This window comes from Haliotis asinina, chromosome 5 (assembly GCF_037392515.1).
Source record: "Haliotis asinina isolate JCU_RB_2024 chromosome 5, JCU_Hal_asi_v2, whole genome shotgun sequence".
NCBI lineage: Eukaryota > Metazoa > Mollusca > Gastropoda > Lepetellida > Haliotidae > Haliotis > Haliotis asinina.
Genome location: NC_090284.1, coordinates 64,701,853 through 64,724,442, shown reverse-complemented (window position 1 = coordinate 64,724,442; position 22,590 = coordinate 64,701,853). Strand labels below are relative to the sequence as shown.

The 22,590-nt window shown below is 40.5% G+C and overlaps 1 protein-coding gene across 1 annotated transcript in view; it reads left to right on the top strand.

Annotated features, from left to right (window-relative positions):
* LOC137285051 (advillin-like) overlaps window positions 1–22,590 on the top strand; it is a 79,100-nt gene that overhangs the window by 41,518 nt on the left and 14,992 nt on the right. The window contains exons 13-26 of the mRNA XM_067817241.1: window positions 217–314; window positions 619–756; window positions 1,543–1,632; window positions 2,126–2,197; window positions 2,936–3,022; window positions 3,575–3,658; window positions 5,778–5,839; window positions 6,408–6,501; window positions 6,706–6,798; window positions 15,678–15,722; window positions 16,027–16,092; window positions 17,239–17,364; window positions 17,980–18,051; window positions 21,077–21,163. Of these exons, the coding sequence (XP_067673342.1) occupies window positions 217–314; window positions 619–756; window positions 1,543–1,632; window positions 2,126–2,197; window positions 2,936–3,022; window positions 3,575–3,658; window positions 5,778–5,839; window positions 6,408–6,501; window positions 6,706–6,798; window positions 15,678–15,722; window positions 16,027–16,092; window positions 17,239–17,364; window positions 17,980–18,051; window positions 21,077–21,163 (1,214 nt within the window). The remainder of the gene's footprint in view (window positions 1–216; window positions 315–618; window positions 757–1,542; window positions 1,633–2,125; window positions 2,198–2,935; window positions 3,023–3,574; window positions 3,659–5,777; window positions 5,840–6,407; window positions 6,502–6,705; window positions 6,799–15,677; window positions 15,723–16,026; window positions 16,093–17,238; window positions 17,365–17,979; window positions 18,052–21,076; window positions 21,164–22,590) is intronic.

Below are 22,590 nucleotides of genomic sequence, written 5' to 3'. Positions count from 1 at the left end.
GCAGCAGTGCAGGAATAGTAGCAGCAGTTTCAGCACTGGAAGTAGTAGAATTATTTGTACTTTTGGTAGTGGTCGTTGAAATTATAGTAGACGTTGTAGTAGCATCAATAGTATGTGTAGCAGCAGCAGCAGCAGCAGCAGCAGCAGCAGCAGTAGTAGTAGTAGTAGTAGTAGTAGTAGTAACAACATTTGTCAAACATTTAAAATCTTCTCCAGAATATAGCAATGAGAAATTTGATGTCACCGGACTGCATAAAAAGGCCTCCAAATCCAAAAAGGACTTCATCCCCGACAATGGCATGGGAATGAAACAGGTAATTCATGATTCAATACTTAATCCTCGTTCCACCTCAACACGTGTGTTAGATATTAGTGCTGAGTCGATGATCTACTATTAACTTCTAATATGAAACGTCTTACAGCTTAAGTACTACAGATACCTATATACTTTCATAGCATGGATCAAAAGAACTTTGATGATGCTGTGTGCACGGATTGATCAAAACACTTCATCACCAACATGCATGTTTAACGGATGATTTGCAAACTCAGCAACAAAATATGGGAGCTTTCGTGACTCGTGGATCTTTTACGTTTCATGGTGAACATTTCCTGTAGATCTGGCGGATAGAACAGAACTCCATGGTGATCCTTCCTGAAGAGATGCACGGAGTGTTCTACACTGGCGACTGTTACATCATCCTCTACACCTACAAGGTCGGCAACAAAGAGAACTACATCATCTACTTCTGGCAGGTATGTACGACAGCAAGGGCAGAACACCGCGAAACACCCAATATTAATCTGTTCTGACAATCCTTTGTGCATAAAATGCACAAAACGGAAGAAAATATCTCGGTGACGTTCGCGAAAAGGGACAGCAACGTCGAGTCATTCATTTCGTATTAAGCGCTTTGCTTGCCATTTGTACAACATCTAGCATGGCCTAGAACTCCTGCACATGTCTGGGACAAAATGCTAGAACATTGGTATCTCACGACACCTGTTTTCGGGTATAGCAGGTCAAACAGTGAGTCTTGAGCCTTCAGTAAGTTGATACAGTAAGGCGTGGAATAAAATGTTACATGGCCATGTGAAACAAAGGAATGATATATCAAGGTAAGGATATTGTATACAACACATACGTCAAACACGACTGGAAACTTCACATGTAGCAAGACATGCAACGTATAAACAACCTACATGTTAAGGAAAGTTTAGCAGTTTCATATAACAAACTGATAACATGGTCTACAATGATACATCTCATGCAAGCTGGTAACCGTTAGATATATTAAGCTCCTCTTACAGTCCTGCACCAAGCATTGGTAATTTGACCGCGCATTATAATCAGTCAAGGACTGAGATCTGAGACGTGTACAGATCTTGCTTTCGTGTATAGATATTGGTTGTATACAACTCGTGCTAGGTATAGTAGCCGTGTACATACTACTGGCATACAGATAGTATAAGTCAGAAAGAGAGCATCACTTTACGGAAGAAGTAAGTACCACTTCAGCCTCTTACGATCTGTCATTACAGGGCAGCAAGAGCACTATCGACGAGAGGGGAGGGTCAGCAATTCTGGCACAGAGGCTGGACGACACTGACCTAAATGGAAGAGCCGTACAGGTAATGGTCAACATCCAATTCTCCACGGATAATTATATTAAAACTCTGATACTCTGACACCACGGTTAGCTTTTACGTTCACCATGGGCGGTGTTTGGGTTCATTTGCAGGTATTTCCGACAGTGAGGTACTGAATACAAGTAATTAAGTAGGCATCCATTCAAGTTGCTGCAAAATAGACCGAAGAACCGAACAAACGTCCCATGACTTTAATAGCCTGCACATCCGATGTCTAAACATGTATGTCCGTTTTATGTACATGTATAGTGTTCCTGGTCTCAAGAACACATAAACAAGGTATAGATAGTTACACTTTCTATTTTCATATATGACAAACACTAGCAGGTGTCATCGGTCGTTGCTTTCAAAAGAATGTTCTCGTGGGTTTTCACATGTTTCAAGTTGGACGTTCCTGTCTGCACTACGTTTCACGTATTTCTCTTACTGTTCGAAGCGTAGTTACTTTATTCACTTAATATTTAATTTTATTCAGATTCGGGTTGTTCAGGGACAGGAGCCAGAGCACTTCCTGCGGCTGTTCAGTGGAAAGATGATCATATTCCTCGTATGTATTTGTATGGAGATGTCATTCTAGTGTCGTCATGCCCAAGTTGCTAAATGTTGTTGCTGTGCACTAAGCTATACTGAACAGCAAATGAAACGCAACTGTTTTGTCGAGTTTTAAAATAGAAAACTATAAACATGGACGTATAATTTTATGAGATTTCATTTTTTCGAAAATTGCGTTTCTTTTGCAGTTCAGTATATAAACAGATGGGGTACATAAAGCAGGACAACAACATCAGAATCTATGTCGAAACGTCACCTATACAGAATTAAGGTGTATGTCATAAAAATGTGTCCAGTCTTAATCTCCACAATTTCTAGACTGCCAATCGAAGAAGTCAGTATACCGATATTCATCAAATTGAAATATCAAAAATGAGTATATTTATATATTTTGCGGATAAGGGTGGAATTAGGACTTTATTTTCCATGGATAGGCATTTTCATAAACTAATTAAAATTCATGAAATCGTTCGGATCGTGATCACATATGTTCATATGGGTGACTTTATTTAATATTCATACACTTGCACAGTCATGAAAGTTATATAATGACAACGCTACACATGATATCATAACAAGTATTGGAGATAACTACCTCTGGGGATGTAATGGTGTATTGTGTTGAAGCTGCAGCCAGTCTGTTGTTGGAACTGTAGGGTTCATAACCATCTCAGACAAACACAACATGATTCAGCTGTGAACGTGCTGATCTGAAGCCGATGTTTGTGTACAGGGCGGCATCAACAACGCCGTGGAAGAGGGCCCAGTCAAGGTGTATCACATTCGAGGAACTAATGAGTTCAACACACGAGCCATTCAGGTAACACTCAGAGACTTCTCATATAGAGAAACCCAAGATACCATTTTGTCCTGATACTGTATACTACTGACGACAGGAGCTATATTCTCATTGGAATTATACCACTGAAAATAGGTGCCTCTTTCTCCTGAGTGGGTGAGTTAGGTTTTACGCCGCTTTTAGCAATATTATATCAATACCAGGGCGGTGAACATAAGAAATTATGAAATTAACACATCGTACTCATGTGGAAGAATCGAACGATGTCTTCGACGTCACTAGTGAACGCTTTAACCACTAGGCTATCCCGCCGATCGGGTAAACGTTGTTATTTTCCAAACGCACATACGTGTATGACGCGTAAAGCCTTTACGTCGTAGTTAGTTAGTTAGTTAGTTAGTTAGTTAGTTAGTTAGTTAGTGTTGCTTTTTGTTGTTGTTTTTTCTATTCTTTTTCTCTTTTTTGGCTTTTTTTATTTCTCTTCTTTAGCGAAGGGGCATTTTTCTCTCATGCTATTTTAACATGATTTTAACATAAAAACCTACAAACATTTAGTAATATACTTGGACATAGGTGCCTCCAAGAGCCGCCTCTTTGAACTCGAACGATGTCTTTGTCTTGGAGACTGAGGTCCTGCTGTATCTCTGGATTGGAAAGGTCAGTATGTCGGGTCACACATACTGCACACAGTACACGGGGTACTTGTAGTATATAAAAACGTCAATCTACAGGCAACTAGGAACAAGGTTGTGGAACTCTTTCCGTGTTTCGACAACCCACACCAGTTAATCAGTGTGAATTTACATTTGCAAGAAATCACAGTCTGTGACGAACTCACAGCCGTAAATACTTTAATGTATTTTACGACATAGCGTGACGCATGATGGTACATAAAAGCCTTTAACGGCCTTCTTGTCGACACCTAGCACTAAACAGAATAGTTCAAGACACCTTAAGACTGAAGACAACTTTCTCAAAATCGACCAGATAATGTTATTAACGCAAAAGGGTCATTGGTGTTAACTTTTCATATTCCCTGTCTTTAGATCTTAAAATGTTTCAGAACTGAAGCCGTTTCATGCCTAATTTATATTCTGGATTGCATCCAAAGCATATGCCATATTCTGTGTTTACATTGGTGTCTCAAATTAGTTTTTTCAAAAACTATTTAAAAAATGGAACAAAACTAGCCGTGCACTCAGTTCACGTGTTCCTGAATTGGCTGAGCAAATTGTCTGCTCCTAATCCGTAGTTTCTGCCTGGAGATATTTTTGATGTGTTCGTTCACCGGAAATGATAACTTGTGTGTCAAATTTAAGACGTCATGCGTAATACGTTACAGATGTTGAACTAGTTCTCGTGTGTTGAGGAAACGACGTTATCCGAGAGACTCAAACTGAACATACGCCATATTTGTTGCAAACTATTTCAAATTATACTTAGTAAATCTTGTCAGACCTATTCTGTTCCTGTTTTTACCTCGACACTTGAAGGTATTGACCAAATTCAGATTTGTCGCCTTCACGATCATACTGACAGGGAAGATCTGCGACAGATGTCCCTCGGCATTGTCAGTTTCACAGTCCCCCAATCTCATACTCCCCGACAGCCCTGTCTTCCATCTAATGCTCAAATGTATTGTGTTGGAAAATCAGAGGTATATAATGAAAGTATTATAGCTCTATTATAGTGTGAGGTTTTAACTATAAGATTTAGAGCTATAATAATTTCGTTATATACATCTGATTTCCAACACAGTATGTTTATCTAGTCAATATTTAGAAGCAAGTCTAGATTTCCTCAGTTCTGAAACTCTGGTCTCCCGGGGACTCCTGTTCAGTTTAAACTGGTGCATTTGTTACAACCAAAATTATATGTATTCATAGACTGAGCGTCAGTCTAGGCTCTGAGGCTCACTTGACTGCTAGTCGCACAGGTCGACAGGGTATATCAACGGTGTCAACGTGCCAACTCGACATGGCAGTAGCAACAACTGAGGTTTCATTAGCGTAACCGATAATTTGCTATACGGCTGCATCGAACTTATGTTTGTCTCAAAATACATGTTCCCGTACTTAAACTTCTTCTGTGTGTCAAATCTCGGATGACTGGAAGCATTTTGAGACGTTCAATCTTGACACAACTGTGTTTGACTACAACTGGGATATCATCGACTTTCGCATAAACAGTAAACAAATAAATCTATATGGTTATAAATGTCAGGAATGCTTCATCGCTAAACAGGACCTGTGTTTATTGTTAGTGGAGTCTGTAGTCACTAGGTGTGATGTTCTGTGCTTGTTGTTAGTGGAGTCTGTAGTCACTAGGTGTGATGTTCTGTGTTTATTGTCAGTGGAGTCTGTAGTCACTAGGTGTGATGTTCTGTGTTTGTTGTTAGTGGAGTCTGTAGTCACTAGGTGTGATGTTCTGTGTTTATTGTCAGTGGAGTCTGTAGTCACTAGGTGTGATGTTCTGTGTTTGTTGTTAGTGGAGTCTGTAGTCACTAGGTGTGATGTTCTGTGTCTATTGTCAGTGGAGTCTTTAGTCACTAGGTGTGATGTTCTGTGTTTATTGTTAGTGGAGTCTGTAGTCACTAGGTGTGATGTTCTGTGTTTATTTCCAATGTAATTCCCAGTTTTTCTACGGGGAAAGAGGGAATGTATCGTATATACTACATATTCTTGCAATGCTTTGTGATGTTATCGATGACGTTATCGATTAGGGAAGTGACAAAACGGGTAATCATTTCCGGATAAGCCTTGTCCATTTATTCCAGGGAGCCAGCGAGGAGGAGAGGACTGTTGCAAGACAGCTCCTGGATTTTCTCTTCCCAAACAGGTAGGTGAACATTCTTTTCATGGGCAGATACCCATCAATAGTGCAGCATCTCAAGAGCCGTGAGATCAAGAAACATTCACCCATGTCAACAAAAAATATGCAAGGAACATTTACCACTGTCAACCGCAGTTAATCAATGAGTTGTGAGTGAGTGTGAGTGAGTGAGTTAATTTTAGGCCGTACTCAACAATATTCCAACTATATGGCGGCGGTCTGTAAATAATCGAATCTGGACCAGACCACCCAGTGATCAACGGCATGCGCATCCATCTGCACAATTGGGAACCGATGGCATGTGTCAACCAAGTCAGCGAGCCTGTCCACCAGATCCCATTAGTCGCCTCTAACGACGAGCATAATTGCCTTTTGTGGCAAGAATGGGTTGCTGAAGGCCTATTCTACTCGGGATCTTCACGGGTCGGTTATGCATGGAACATTTGCCACGGTCAACATCAGGTTTGCATGTAGCATGTACCACCAACAACTGCAACCTCAACGTAAACTGCATCACGTGACAATGTAGTTTTTCGGTTGTTGAATCTACCCCCCCTTAAACTCTATTATATAGATCAGCAGTGGAAATTCCAGAAGAAGATGAACCTCTGGAATTCTGGGATACTTTAGGCGGGAAAGAAGCCTACGCGACTGGGAAGAGATTGCAGGTACAAATATACAGTAAGGAACGTGTCAAAGCATAATAATATTTTCATATATTAACGAAATAGGTTTCCGTTGCCCAAGACCGGTGTTCTTTAGAACATTCTCAGAACACAGAGGCACCTTGTTTAATAACCCTCACCGCATGGGAAGCTTGGTTTATTATTGTAACTGGATGTCAGAGCATATTGTTCGTTTTTCCTTTCCAGACATCAGGCAACGACATGCCCCCTCGTCTTTTTCAATGTTCTAACGCTTCGGGCAGGTTCCTTGTGGAGGAAATCGTAAACTTCAGTCAAGAAGTAAGTACGAGGCTGGTTGTAACTGCGCATGCGTCTCCGGAAATACATCTAACATTTCCACGTGACATGTTTATATGTGCGCATGCGTCCACGTGGTTTTGGTGAACAGATGCACAAACATAATGGAATCCTAAGTGTGTTTGCTGGGATAGTAGTGTTAGGGATTGCTTATCATCATGTTGTGTTTAGAAAGCGAAACTCGACATGTTTTGACATGGGCAATGAGATGCACGTGTGAGGCTTGGGCCGAGTGCCACTTAAGGCAAATTTGCATTTATATCAACCTATTATATCATTGTTACACAAGCACAGATTTATTTCATTGGTCATCACCCTGAATTCTGGAGATCTAGTTACTGAACAATGAAGACGAATTCGGTTGTGAAATTAGAAACAGTTGTACACATTACCTGTGACCATTGACGTTAAAGTGCAGGACAGTTCCTGAAGAAATGAATTGATATATAAAACGTTTCACGCACTATCAACCAGTTTCCAGCAGCAGCGAGTTTGCTAAGAGAGACAGCACCGCCCTTCCATGTCGCAATATTTCCGTTTGGAGGAAACAACAAACATGATGCAGGACGTGATGTTTGTTCACAAACAAACAGGAAGAATACTGGTTAAACGCTTCGCCCATCACAATTGTAAAATTCTTTCGTGGCGTCCCCATCTCGGCGTGGCTGGATTGTTGCACCATGATAATACAGAGACTCTAATACACAAAGCCGAGATAAACCAAACTCACTCACTCACACACAGGAAGGAGGGCATGCTAAAACGTCAACGGCGCACTTAGTATTGATGTTTTTGGACACCGTGTTATGGAGATTATCGTACCTGGTACCCTATATCTGCGTATGATTCCTGATAATACGTACTCTTAACCAACACCGACATGACGTCATCATTCAGTTGATGTGATCACCATCCTCTGCTGATACCGTTAGCTGCACACTGTGTTGATGTCAGGACAGGTGTTCAATAAACACGTGTGTCACAAATCATTTTCCACTTCGATGTGACCATGTTATCTTCTCTGATAGCACCCCTGATATCCGTGACTGCAGATGCTGTGCCTGATTCGTAAGCCGTATCGCTACACTTGGATGGAAATCTTTATTAGGGGTTTATTGGAACTAAATCACACAAGAAACCGGAACAGGAAACGCGATACGGACGGGCCATGACGTATCTTCTTACCGCAATATATTCCATATCCAGTCGAATCAACCCAACTAGAGGAAAATGATTTCTTGGTTATTTGTTCGCTTTGTCCGAGACAACTGCATTTCTGGATATGGTGTTGTCGAATGGCTGCGGTTGGCTTGACGGATGCCGCCAAAGTGCTATCGCTGAATTTGACCGACTTTCTAACAGACGGTAGATAGGTATTCCTTTATCGCTGGGAAATCTGAGAGCATTTGTTTTTGTTTGTAGAGTAAATTAAATGGATTCGGTTTCAACACAGAAGCTGATCTACCAGTAGTTTAACCCCAGGGTATTCTTTCGGATGCATTTGAGACTGAATGAGGTACAATTTACCTCATCCTGGGAGGTCCTGCCGTACTGTAGATATTCCACCGTTTTCATTTCTTCAGATTTTTTTCAGTTTGAAAGTTTTGAATCGGTAAAATCACAATATGTATTAAGTCTGGTCTAGAATGGTAATCTTGTATGAAATATCTGAAGAAAGCTGTTTTATGACAGACTAATGTCAATCTTCTTTTATATTCACTTGGAACTTACTGGAAGATCGCGAAAGGTCCTTCTGGCGTGACCTGTTAGTGGATGTCCTTGACCTTGGTAGAAGCAAACACTATCCAATCGGTTGAGATCACGTCATTGTACGAACATTTGCACTTACGTGTTGATTGACGAAGGTCTCAGATATTCAATACTTTGGAGAAACGTATACACATGAACGTACGGGGAAACCAAGGATCGTGATTAAGTATCATCAAGCATTACCATCTACCAATCACAGAACTTGAAACAAAGTGACACAACCCTTCAGAACTACCTATGAGTCCATGTGACTTGTGAACTGTATAAACCACGAACTCACAGAATAACAACAAAATATCCAACTTGAGTTCGGTACATGTACCTAAGAATATGTAAACAAGACTAGGTAGGGTAAGGGAAGTGCACCTAGTTAAAATATTTGGAAGTTGATCAACATAAAAAGCAAGATTTGCACTGAAACCGAGGTGAATATGTAGTTTTTAAAAATTTAAAAATTTATACGAACACATAAAGTTAATCATAGATAAATCTACAAATCCTACCACTGACATATGGTGCGTGTAAGCCTCAGGATAAGACGCTTCCTCTGACTCAAAACTGTATCCCATGCCCTCTAATATTAACATCACATTTTGCCTTATAGCTAATAATCCCCTAAATTCCAGGAATCAACTTTTGCAACAGGGATATGTCCAGATGTTGAAATGAAGCCATTATGCACCATTTTGATTCCATCTAGGTATCGATTTAATTTTCGGCTTCCCGACGGCAAACTCTCAAGTTCAAGGATTTACTTGCTTTCCACAACATCAAAGGTCTGATACAGTATAAAAGCGCACCGCAGTCACAACAAATCTACAGCGATCTAAAATACGACTTATCCTCCTCGTCAAACAACACACAAACAGGTAGCGTAAGTGTATCAAAATAAACCCTGAATGTTTACAGCGGTCTTTACCAGCTCCTAAGCAAGGTGCGCGTAGATTTAACGCTCCGATAGTATTGAGAGGTTTAGCAGCTCAAGTTAGACATGACATCGGTTTGTTTTCTGCTTTCAATCGACTTGTATTTTTCGTTGCAAGAGCTGGAATCTCCTGCCTGATTAAAGCGTTCTCGAAGTATATTTCCAGTCCTTATCGGTATAATCCCGTCATATGATGTGGGGATATCAACTCTTCTCCGCCTGTCTCTCCTGTACTCATTACCCATTTGGACAGAACTATGGTGGCTGAGGGTTATTGGTACGAAAGTGATGAATTCTGCAGATTTCTTTTAAGGTCGACATGATCTGAATGTGAATTAAGACGCCAGTACTGTATGATGGTCTAACCATTCATACCTAGCTAAACTTCTGTGTTTATGTTTAACACTTAAAGATGAATTACACTACGTGGATGAGGAGCAGAGACGTGTGTATATCTGGTTATGAAACCATCTTTATCTGTGGTGAAGAACGTGGTGTAGATAAACCTGCTAGCTATAGGTCGTATATGCTTAACAATGTAATTACCATCCTGACTAACTTACGGCCTCGCTAGAATTGATTTCTAGGAAAATAAGCGGGACTTAGGAGGCGTGTAGATCAATAGCGTGGTCAAGTACGGTACACTGCACCCTGATTAGTATACCAGTCAAGGTCATGTTGCTAGAATAGTGTTGACAATACCGAAATAACAAACACCTTACAGACGTGTAAAATATACAGTCAACAAAACACACACACAGCCACAGATACATGTACATACAGAGACACAAACACAAACACCACACGCGCACACACACGCACTTAGAGACAACACACACACTCACACAGCTGCAGATACATATACATACAGAGACAAAGACAAAGACAAAACACACACACATACACTGAGAGACAACAGACACTCACACAGCTGCAGATACATATACATACAGAGACAAAGACAAAGACAAAACACACACACCTACACTTAAAGACAACACACACACTCACACAGCCGCAGATACATATACGTACAGAGACAGAGACAAAGACAAAACACACACATACACTGAGAGACAACAGACACTCACACAGCCGCAGATACATATACATACAGAGACAAAGACAAAGACAAAACACACACACATACACTGAGAGACAACAGCTGCAGATACATATACATACAGAGACAAAGACAAAGACAAAACACACACACCTACACTTAAAGACAACACACACTCACACAGCTGCAGATACATATACATACAGAGACAGAGACAAAGACAAAACACACACACATACACTGAGAGACAACAGACACTCACACAGCCGCAGATACATATACGTACAGAGACAGAGACAAAGACAAAACACACACACATACACTGAGAGACAACAGCTGCAGATACATATACATACAGAGACAAAGACAAAGACAAAACACACACACCTACACTTAAAGACAACACACACTCACACAGCTGCAGATACATATACATACAGAGACAGAGACAAAGACAAAACACACACACATACACTGAGAGACAACAGACACTCACACAGCCGCAGATACATATACGTACAGAGACAGAGACAAAGACAAAACACACACACATACACTGAGAGACAACAGACACTCACACAGCTGCAGATACATATACGTACAGAGACAGAGACAAAGACAAAACACACACACATACACTGAGAGACAACAGACACTCACACAGCCGCAGATACATATACATACAGAGACAAAGACAAAGACAAAACACACACACATACACTGAGAGACAACAGACACTCACACAGCTGCAGATACATATACATACAGAGACAGAGACAAAGACAAAACACACACACATACACTGAGAGACAACAGACACTCACACAGCTGCAGATACATATACATACAGAGACAGAGACAAAGACAAAACACACACACATACACTGAGAGACAACAGACACTCACACAGCCGCAGATACATATACATACAGAGACAAAGACAAAGACAAAACACACACACATACACTGAGAGACAACAGACACTCACACAGCCGCAGATACATATACATACAGAGACAAAGAAAAAGACAAACACACACACATACACTGAGAGACAACAGACACTCACACAGCCGCAGATACATATACATACAGAGACAAAGACAAAGACAAAACACACACACACATACACTGAGAGACAACAGACACTCACACAGCCGCAGATACATATACATACAGAGACAAAGACAAAGACAAAACACACACACCTACACTTAAAGACAACACACACACTCACACAGCCGCAGATACATATACGTACAGAGACAGAGACAAAGACAAAACACACACACACATACACTGAGAGACAACAGACACTCACACAGCCGCAGATACATATACATACAGAGACAAAGACAAAGACAAAACACACACACCTACACTTAAAGACAACACACACACTCACACAGCCGCAGATACATATACATACAGAGACAGAGACAAAGACAAAACACACACACATACACTGAGAGACAACAGACACTCACACAGCCGCAGATACATATACATACAGAGACAGAGACAAAGACAAACACACACACATACACTGAGAGACAACAGACACTCACACAGCCGCAGATACATATACATACAGAGACAAAGACAAAGACAAAACACACACACATACACTGAGAGACAACAGACACTCACACAGCCGCAGATACATATACATACAGAGACAAAGAAAAAGACAAACACACACACATACACTGAGAGACAACAGACACTCACACAGCCGCAGATACATATACATACAGAGACAAAGACAAAGACAAAACACACACACCTACACTTAAAGACAACACACACACTCACACAGCCGCAGATACATATACGTACAGAGACAGAGACAAAGACAAAACACACACACACATACACTGAGAGACAACAGACACTCACACAGCCGCAGATACATATACATACAGAGACAAAGACAAAGACAAAACACACACACCTACACTTAAAGACAACACACACACTCACACAGCCGCAGATACATATACATACAGAGACAGAGACAAAGACAAAACACACACACATACACTGAGAGACAACAGACACTCACACAGCCGCAGATACATATACATACAGAGACAAAGACAAAGACAAACACACACACATACACTGAGAGACAACAGACACTCACACAGCCGCAGATACATATACATACAGAGACAAAGACAAAGACAAAACACACACACACATACACTGAGAGACAACAGACACTCACACAGCCGCAGATACATATACATACAGAGACAGAGACAAAGACAAAACACACACACCTACACTTAAAGACAACACACACACTCACACAGCTGCAGATACATATACATACAGAGACAAAGACAAAGACAAACACACACACCTACTCTGAGAGATAACAGACACTCACACAGCCGCAGATACATATACATACAGTGACACAAAGACAAACACCGCACGTACGCACACACACGCGCAGAGAGAGACGCAGATACATATATATATATAAGACGCAGATACATATATATATATAAGATTAATTATATATATATATATATACTGCGAGACAAAAGACTCACACTCACTGACGCAGATTCATATATACCCACAGAGATACGAAGACATGCCCAACAAACACATATGAACCTTCCAGATTCATATAAATGTGCACACAGGGAAACAGACAAAACAATAGAGTCATGGAGAGACAGACAGACAGACAGACAGACAGAGAAGGGAGAGTGAGAGAGAGAGACATTCCTCAATTCGAACAAGTTTCTGAAACGGACCATTAAGACGGTCAACCAAGTGTTGGCCCTCTCATTAACTCGTGTGATTATCAGTCGCACGTTCTAATTCTCCACCTCCGTGCGACTGGTTATGAGGGCAGTTATGGTCATTATCTTGGGGGTCTTCCTAGCAAGACTTGGACCCTGGAAGCATTCAGTCGACGCACACAGAACGTGAGCGGACATTTTATGGCTAATCATGGTGCCAAAGCCATCCTGCATGGACGGGAGCAAGCTAAATGGCTGTTCCACCATTTCGAGAACTGGTCCAGGGATTTCGTAGCGTGGTGTTTTACTGTCAAGATACCCTGCCGTTTCCCTCCTTTTATTAATCTCTTTGTTGATATTTGCAGAGTTTTATGTTTTCGAGATACGTTAACTCATTTCTGTAAAACATATATTTTTAACGAACTTTTACTTTACGAACAAGTTTTTACTTTAATGATACTCATTATCTTGGGTGACTCCGTAGCAAGACCTGGCATTTATCATGGAGGTGAAGTTTCCTAACATGTTCATAACATGATAGTTTATGTATACAACACAGTTTCAGCTTGAATCCTCGCGGTTTACATTGCTTTAAAAACAAGGAAACCGTCCTTAGGGTCTCACTGCAGCCTCTAACAGCATTTCCACCTTCGGCAACATATACATGTTCTGGTCTCCTGGGAATAGGTGTGTTGCTTGTTCTCTGCGAATGGCCTGAAGAGTTGGTGCCGGTGTTACTGAAACAGGCAATTTTGTTCCACACTACAGGTGCTGCTGTGATAGGAGCGGTCAACAAGTGCTGTGCCTCATCAGATGTTTACCAACAGTCCCTTGTTTTCCGTTACTTTGCATGTACATGTAGTAAAATAGGGTTAAATAATACCAGCGCTTAAAGCATGTACTAGTTGCGTGGATATGTGCGCTCTATAAATATCGCGTAGTAATATTGTAAATAATATCACAACAGAAACACACATTTTGAAATAAATTCGTCATTATTTTTCAGCTGATAATGTAAAAGATTCCCTTAAACAAATTAATTGGAAACATTTGACTCACGTCAGTGATACACGTTCAATTAAGCGTTAGGTAGACCGTCTGTACAAATTGTTTAAAAGAGAACTCTACTCGTGTGTTTTTACACACATAAGATGTAAATACAAGAAAGCAATATCAACAAAATCCATTTCCGAGTCAATTATGAAATATCTACTGAAGGCAAAGTCGTTTATACAGTATTACGACTCTGACTATAATATTAGTTTGTGTTTGTGAACCACTAAACATTCGTTATGTTAGAACCCTCGCTAAATAGCTTCTCTTACAGAATTATAACTGCAACATGCCGACATTTATTCTGTGTAACAACATCAATCATTTTAATAAGTTAATTAATCTTAATTAAGACAGCGTGTCATTTTGTCGACCTCATCCGAGGCTCTTGGACCTTCGTTATACGCTCCAGGTCAGCATCTTAACAGATATGACACTGATTGCAGCTATGTTATGGCACTCAGTACAGTATGCCTAGAGGAGAAATACGATTCAGAAGTCTATACTGTAGCATAATGGGACACCACTTCTTTAACATGTACGGTTAGTGAACACCTGGTGTCGGAACTGTGATTCATAAGCACGTGCGTATGATATTGTCGGTATCTTCCTACAGACTTGAGACATGTCTTATGAGTATGATGCAAAATTGAAAAAAAAAATTTTTTTGTTTATTACAATTACTTGGAAAGATGCAAATGTTTGTTATTTCGTAATTATTGTATATTATTTTGTATTGTGTAATATATGTAGGTCCTGATCCTTACTTCTCTGCGTTTACTCTCATTGGTCTCTTATCAAAACACTATGGCGTGCGTTCGTGCATGCATGGGTGCGTGAGAGCAAGTTTGGTATGAATAATCGGGCTAGGGCTGGGTGACATTGAGTGTGTGGTCACACGATCCACACTTTTGACAGACATATTACCAGAGTTTCCGATGATTAATTGAGAACACTACAGTCTTACCAGTAGATAGCATAATTTGAGGACAGTTTAGCAGGTGAGGTTAACCGTGTTAGTCACTCATCCAAGTTGTATTCATCAAAGCTTCCACTGTGGTGAAATTCACACTTTCAACAGACATAGGGACGTGTATGTACGTATTCTACAAGGAAACCAGACGGGCCAGACTTTTCTAATATAATGGTCTGGAATAGACTTGTCTAAGGTGATGAGACGTCATCGTCTAATCATCGTGTGAATTCATCCATATCATCACCTCTTGTTTAAAGATTATATCGTGTATTAGCAGCTAACTTCGTGACTTCTTTTTCATGGTTTTCTAAGGATCTGGTTGAAGATGACGTCATGCTTCTTGATACGTTCGACGAGGTACAGGACGTTTAAATACGTATTTGTTGAAAAAGAGAAGAGTTCAGTGAGGACTATTTGAACTCAAAGATTTCGTCTAAGTCACAACAAAAACGATGAAAATCGCCTTTGAACATACAGTAAATGCATCGGTTTTTGAACTTGAAAAATAACTCAAATTAAACTTCACCTTCTTGCGATCAAATGATGCTACTTCCCTGAAACAACCCAAATGATTACCTGACTTGAGGCCAAACTAATGACTTGCGTCACAACACGCTACTGTAACAATATTTTCCTAAAACTTAACTTTTTTATCATCCAGATATTTGTTTGGATTGGCAAAGGAGCAAACGAGGTGGAAAGGAAGGAGAGCCTCTCAACTGCTATGGTAGGTGTTCCAATAACACAAACAGATGGCTGGCACTGAAGGGGGATCACACGTAATGGCAGGCCTGTTGGGAAACACGGGAACACAATGGTTCAGATAACAGTTTGCTGGTGTTGTCTCTGTAACAGAGTATCCATCAATCAATTCAAACTATCAGTACGATATCATAGTGGACAGAGCATCCAGAGACTGACATTCTGTAGCAGCCAGCATACTAGCCTGACACCCCGGAGTAGCCAACATCAGTGTTTGACCTTCTGTAGTAGCCAACATCAGTGTTTGACCTTCTGTAGTAGTCAACATCCGTGCTTGACCTTCTGTAGTAGTCAACATCCGTGTTTGACCTTCTGTAGGCGTCAACGTCAGCGTTTGACCTTCTGTAGGCGTCAGCGTCAGTGTTTGAGATTCTGTAGTTGCCAACATCTGAGTTTAACCTTCTGTAGGCGTCAACATCAGTGTTTTAGATTTTGTAGTAGCCAACAGCTGAGTTTGAGCTTCTGTGGTAGGCAACATCTGTGTTTGACCTTCTGTAGTACCCACCAGAGTTTGACCTCCTGTAGTAGCCAACATCAGTGTTTGGCCTTCTGCAGTAGTCAACATCAGTGCTTGACCTCCAGTAGTAGCCAACATTAGAGGGACTGTGTAATATCTAACATTTTAGTCCAACATTTTGTAAAACCAGAATCTGTGTCTGACATTCCGTTGTAGCCGACGTTGACAACGAAAGTGTTTCTAAATATGTATATTGAATTGACATTTTCTCGAAGCCACAGTTTGAATCCGATATTCTTTCTGGGTCATGACCTGTATTATCAAATTCGAGCTAAACAGACCCCAGATATATAGTCTATCTTATCAAAACTACTGTTCGTTTCCGGCTCAGTGTCAACACCCAAAAAACAATATGTCTTCGTTTGGTAATGCGTTCTGCTTTTGATCCGCCGTTCACGACGACGTATAATGCCTCGTGTTCAACGTGGATAGCCTGGTAAAGATAATTTATGGAGAAAAACAATATTATCAGAAAGTTTTATTGTTAAAGATATAATATATATTACATCGTTTATATCTAATCGTTTGTTCACTTTCCTTCTTGTAATCTCTTAATTTTCTATTGTATTTTTTTCTATGTTGTTTTGTTTAAAGGAGTACATACGTACTGATCCAGCAGGGCGGACACCGGATAATACCCTCATTATGCAAATCAAACAGGGCTTCGAACCTCTACACTTCACCGGCCATTTCCACGCGTGGGATCCCGACAAATGGAGTGTACGTATTACAAAATTTAGAGCTGTCAGTATTCATTGGACAGGCACTAGAGACGCACTGGACAGCAATGTTAGACTTCGTTGTTGACGGCAATGTATACTGCGAACAATGAGTCTATACTCAATACAGTTGGTTTCACCCGGCTGTAGGCTGTCACCTTCACATAATATCATAATAACCTCTTAACATATATATACAACACATTGTCTGGCGATTGATTCTGTTATTTTCTGTTAGTATTCCATATTGTTACTACGAAGGACTACTTCTTGCAGCCTATTTGTTACAGCATTTGCTCTTCAGCCAAAGATCTAGGTTTGATTGTCACGATAGATAGAATGTGTTTATCCAGTTTGTTGGTATCAGTGTGCTGATACAAGGATACTCTCATCATAGTATCACTATGCTTGTACAGGGTGAGTGTTGTCCTAGGGGTCACCATTTATTGTAGAGTCCGTTCATGCCATTAATGAGACTAGAATCCCAAACTTGCCTAATATTGTTCCTAGATGTGTGAGCTATACCCGTGCTCGCATGTTCTACTAGTGGGAAAAATCTCTAAGACCCAAAACACTGATGTCACGCCGTGATACTATATTCCGTGTGATGTTCCAGTACGGCAAGTCCTATGAGGACATGAAGAGAGAGCTGGGAAGGGAAAACGTGGCTGCAACCAGAGTGCAAGAGGTGAAAACATTTTTTGTTTGTTTGTTTGTTTGTTTCACGTTGCAATTACTACAGCTACATGACAGGGTTCTGTAAATAACCTAATCGTTACCAAGCAATCCAGTGAGTGACATAATTATATCGATCTTTGCAATTACGAAGGGGTGACACGAATCGACTATGCCAGTACACTTGACCACTCCGATCCCTTTGGTCGAATATTACGACTAGAATGGGTTGTTCAAGATCGGTTCTAATCCCCACGCGTACCCTTATTCATCCTGGCCACGTGATCTAAAAAAACACTTGAATTTCTCGCCCACCATATAGCTGAAATGTTGCTGAGTGCGGCGTAAAACTAAACTCACTCTCTAAAACTCACCGATTTTTTTCTGACCGTTCAGTTAATGGTCACGTACCTTGCAAATACAATGCATTGTATCTGCATCTTATCATTACGTTCCCTATATGCATGATGCATTGGATGCATAGGCAATATTTAGGTGAATAACCAGTTCTCCGAGTATCATGAATTTTGCCAGTGTGTGCTTTGTAATAACGTCCACCCGATTCCAAGTTATCTCACCACTGTCCCTAATGTTCTGTGAATGTTTAGTGCTGGTTCTTTGCGTGCGACTTTCTTGATAACATGTAGTGTTTAGTGAGATTGTTTGTATCTATCACGTGGTACGTTTTGAAACTACCCAGTATATATATAATGCATTACAACTGGGGCCCATATATATCCTGACTGATAAGTTGACACAAATAGCATATGGCATCATTCATTCAGTTCAAAACTTTGCAGTCAAATGTATGTATATTTGAGTGATGTTCTTCACGTGTTCTTTGCTCAGTGCGATTGAGTGCAATTCTATTCTCAAACGCCATATCTGTTACGTCACCGCTTTCTGTGCAATTACATCAGACGTAGGCGTGTTCTGATGACTCATCGTTTAAAGTCGTTCCTCCACATCCAATGAGCACCATTACAACTGAGGTTTGAATTTTATGCCGGCACAAAGACAATCGCTTTACTGGTAACAGTCTTCATCTTCGGACATCGGTGATGCAAGTACCCCTGTTAATCGCCATTCGAAGCAGGCAAATGTTGTTGACATTTCTTTTCTTCATGATGTAACTAGCAAGGAGGGCTTTCTTCTCAATCCTAATTCAAAGCAGCTCACTTACGCCTGGCCTCTTCACCGCAGCTTACTAATTGCCAGCGACTGAAAACACGTGAAACTTGAAGATGATCCCCTCTATGTTGCAGGCAGATAATTAAGACAGAAGGAAAACCTCTTTGGTCAAACTGTTAAGTGTAGCGCTGATGGTTCGTCAGGGCTCAGTAATGGAAATCACACCGCTCTTTGTATATTCCCATTTAGTCAAATTAGTAGTATTATAAGAGACTTTGAGAAACCTTAAGATTTGGAATAGTCTGTCTCACAGTCCCTGAACCGCATTATTTTGCCCAATGCCAAGCCTTCTCAGCACTGTTAAATCCTTAAATGAAGCAAGTCTAGATTTCCCCACTGAATCTCTGGTCTCCCTGGGGGCTCCTATTCAATTAAAATGGGTTTATTTGCTACTATCAAAATTATGCATATTCAGAGACTAAGCCTTTGTCTAAGATTTGGTCCTGAGATAGCTGAATCGATTTGTTCAACCCAGCGAGGACGATCGAGAAACTTATAAAACATCCCTGCGTCTAGACTAACGCTTAGTCTCTAAACATATAAAATTTTGAATGGTAATAAATAAACCCATTTAAACCGAGAAGGAGCATCGGTGATGGGGGAGATTCAGACATGAGGAAATGTAGACTTGCTCCATGTAGGGCTTTAGCATTGCAGAGAGGGCAAGGCAGTAGGGAAAAATGTGGCTCAGGAACTGTGAGATACAATATCCTGCAGTTTTGGGCTGACAATAGGGTACATTGTAAGGGCCGTTCCTGTGATAAAGATGCCGTTCTATCTCTGCTAAATATATTTTCATATCTGAAGTGAAACCAATAAGTACACATTTAAATGGGGAGATTGTGCTTGTTGGGTTTCTCATCCGAGGTATTGAATATTCTCATTGTCTGAAGATGTTGTTCACGACGTAGCTTCAAGACACTGGGACATTGTCCTTGTCGGGTTCTCGTTGTTCAGAATACATGACATAGATAGAAGTACTGACGTAAAGAAGCGTAGATAATGATGACGACGTAGATGTACGTGACCTCAGACAGAAAAACCTGGTCGAAAGGATCTCATTCTTGCTGTCTGAGTGAGGAGGGTTGCGTGAAGACTAACCGTTAGTCTCTGCATGTATATAATTGTGATAGTAAGAACAAACAAACCCATTTGAATTGGAAAGAAACTCCCAGTGAGGAACGAGGTGGGGAATTCAGAACCTGAAGAATAGAGGGGGAAATAGGGAAAATAAAACAATGTGGTTCAGGGACTGCGAGACAGACTGCATTGCAGGGAGGGCTAGGCAGTTGGGAAAATAATGTGGTACAGGGACTGTGAGACAAACTACATTGCAGGGAGGGCTAGGCAGTAGGGAAAACATTGTGGTACAGGGGCTGTGAAACAGACTGGATTACTTGGTCAGACAGTGTTCTTGAATGTCATCCGGAATCGGTCGGTGTTTATGTTTGAGCGTTTTTGTCTGGTCGGTTTTAGAAACGACTTTCGTAGGCTGGGATATTAGTAAACTGTAGTATCTGACTTTATTCGTCAGCAGCATCTGACGCCTCTGGAATTAGAATAGTTACAATCCCCAATGATTTGCAAGCACATATAATGTGTGTTTGATTGTTTGTATTGTGTCCTAGCTATTTCAGCCTATTATGTAGAATCAGAGAAACCAGTTGTTAGCGTATGCCATCACATCAGATTATATCTATCGACCGCGTGACATGTAATCTCAAAAGCGTTTGTATTGCATTAATCTCGAAGCATTACCTAACAAAATAGCAATCCCTAATTTAGTTTGAAAGTAGAAATGTGAAAACTTAAATGTTAAAGTTTTGACAACATAATGCATGTTACAGGAACTGGCTTGTTATGACCAAACTTACACCTACGAGGAACTGACCAGACGCCTGGTACCAAGAGGAGTGGACGTCACCAACAAGGAGGTAAGCCAATATTGAAGCATGAAACATTCAACAGTAGCGTTATACATTATTTATATATTACCAAGGGATGCATGCATCAGGACGAACATGCTGGATTTAAAGGAAAATGGGTAAGGGTGGTTACAGGATGGGTGTTATCGGTAATATCAAGGAATGGCTTTGTTATCGCAGTACTTGCGCAGTATTGCAAAGGTTAACTGGCACCCGACTGCGTGGTACACGAGATGTTATTACCGACAGCTGGTGTCGTTATTGATCACCAGTAGTCATTCCTGTCGTAACTTCGACGACAGCATCAGGTGGCCCAACAAACGTTACTATGACGGATGTAACAATCATTGTTACAGTCTTCTAGCATTTCGAGACTGGTGTTTTACATAACAATGAACAAGATCCAATCCTTTTACCAAGGATATTTGTTTTTAGGATAGTTACGATGGTCATTTTTGCCATGTCTATATCAGATTGCATACTCTAGGTATGAACGCTACATAACAGTATCAATTACACAAAATAATGCACAAAACATCGTACTTGTGTTAAGAAAAAGGGAAATGGTGCAGAGCACAAATAGGACAAAGAATGCCGAGGGTGTGAATCTCCAAATGCCGAGGGTGTGAATCTCCAACGTCGACGGAATACAAATCAACCGGATCACACACTGCAACGTCTCAGACCCTATTCATACAAAACGTCGCCATTATGCCACAGAATCCCAGTAGGAACACCGGGTGTCATCACAGAGATTATGGAATATGTTGCATAAAGTTAGATTCTAAAGATTCTGTGATGTTCACATTTCATAATTGATAATTAAATAATACGTAATAATATTTTTAAAGAAATGAAAACGCAACGTGTTTTCAAGTATTATTCACATTTGCGAGTACACTTGATATATACCAGACAGTGCAGTGATTGACAGGTCGGGGTTACAACTATTATCAAGTCTAGGTAGTCTGTGAATATCTTCTGTCATCGCTTAACTTAGCGTAATTGACATGAATGAAATGCTGTCTATTTCACTGCAATATACACGGGCCACCTGGGTGTTGATGGATTAATTCCTGTATTTATCGTTAGGTTGACGAGATCGGGGATCTGTCGCCATTAATACTGTCATCATTTCAGCTGAAACATGAAACATGTCCTAGCTGTTCATCTACATATGCGATTTAGGACGGCGTCACTCATATTTAATGTCATAGTTAGGGTTCGACATTGAGGATAAATCAACTGCTTGTATACGCTGATCTACATTTCAGCGAGAACACACAATAATTCACTACATCCAACAAAATGATAAGGGACTGGACATCATCTACACGAAGCTCACTTACCCCTCGTCATCTTAATGTGGCACTTATCAATTTACGAAATATGAAATCAATATATGAATATATCTGATCCTGGATAGTCATGGTCAC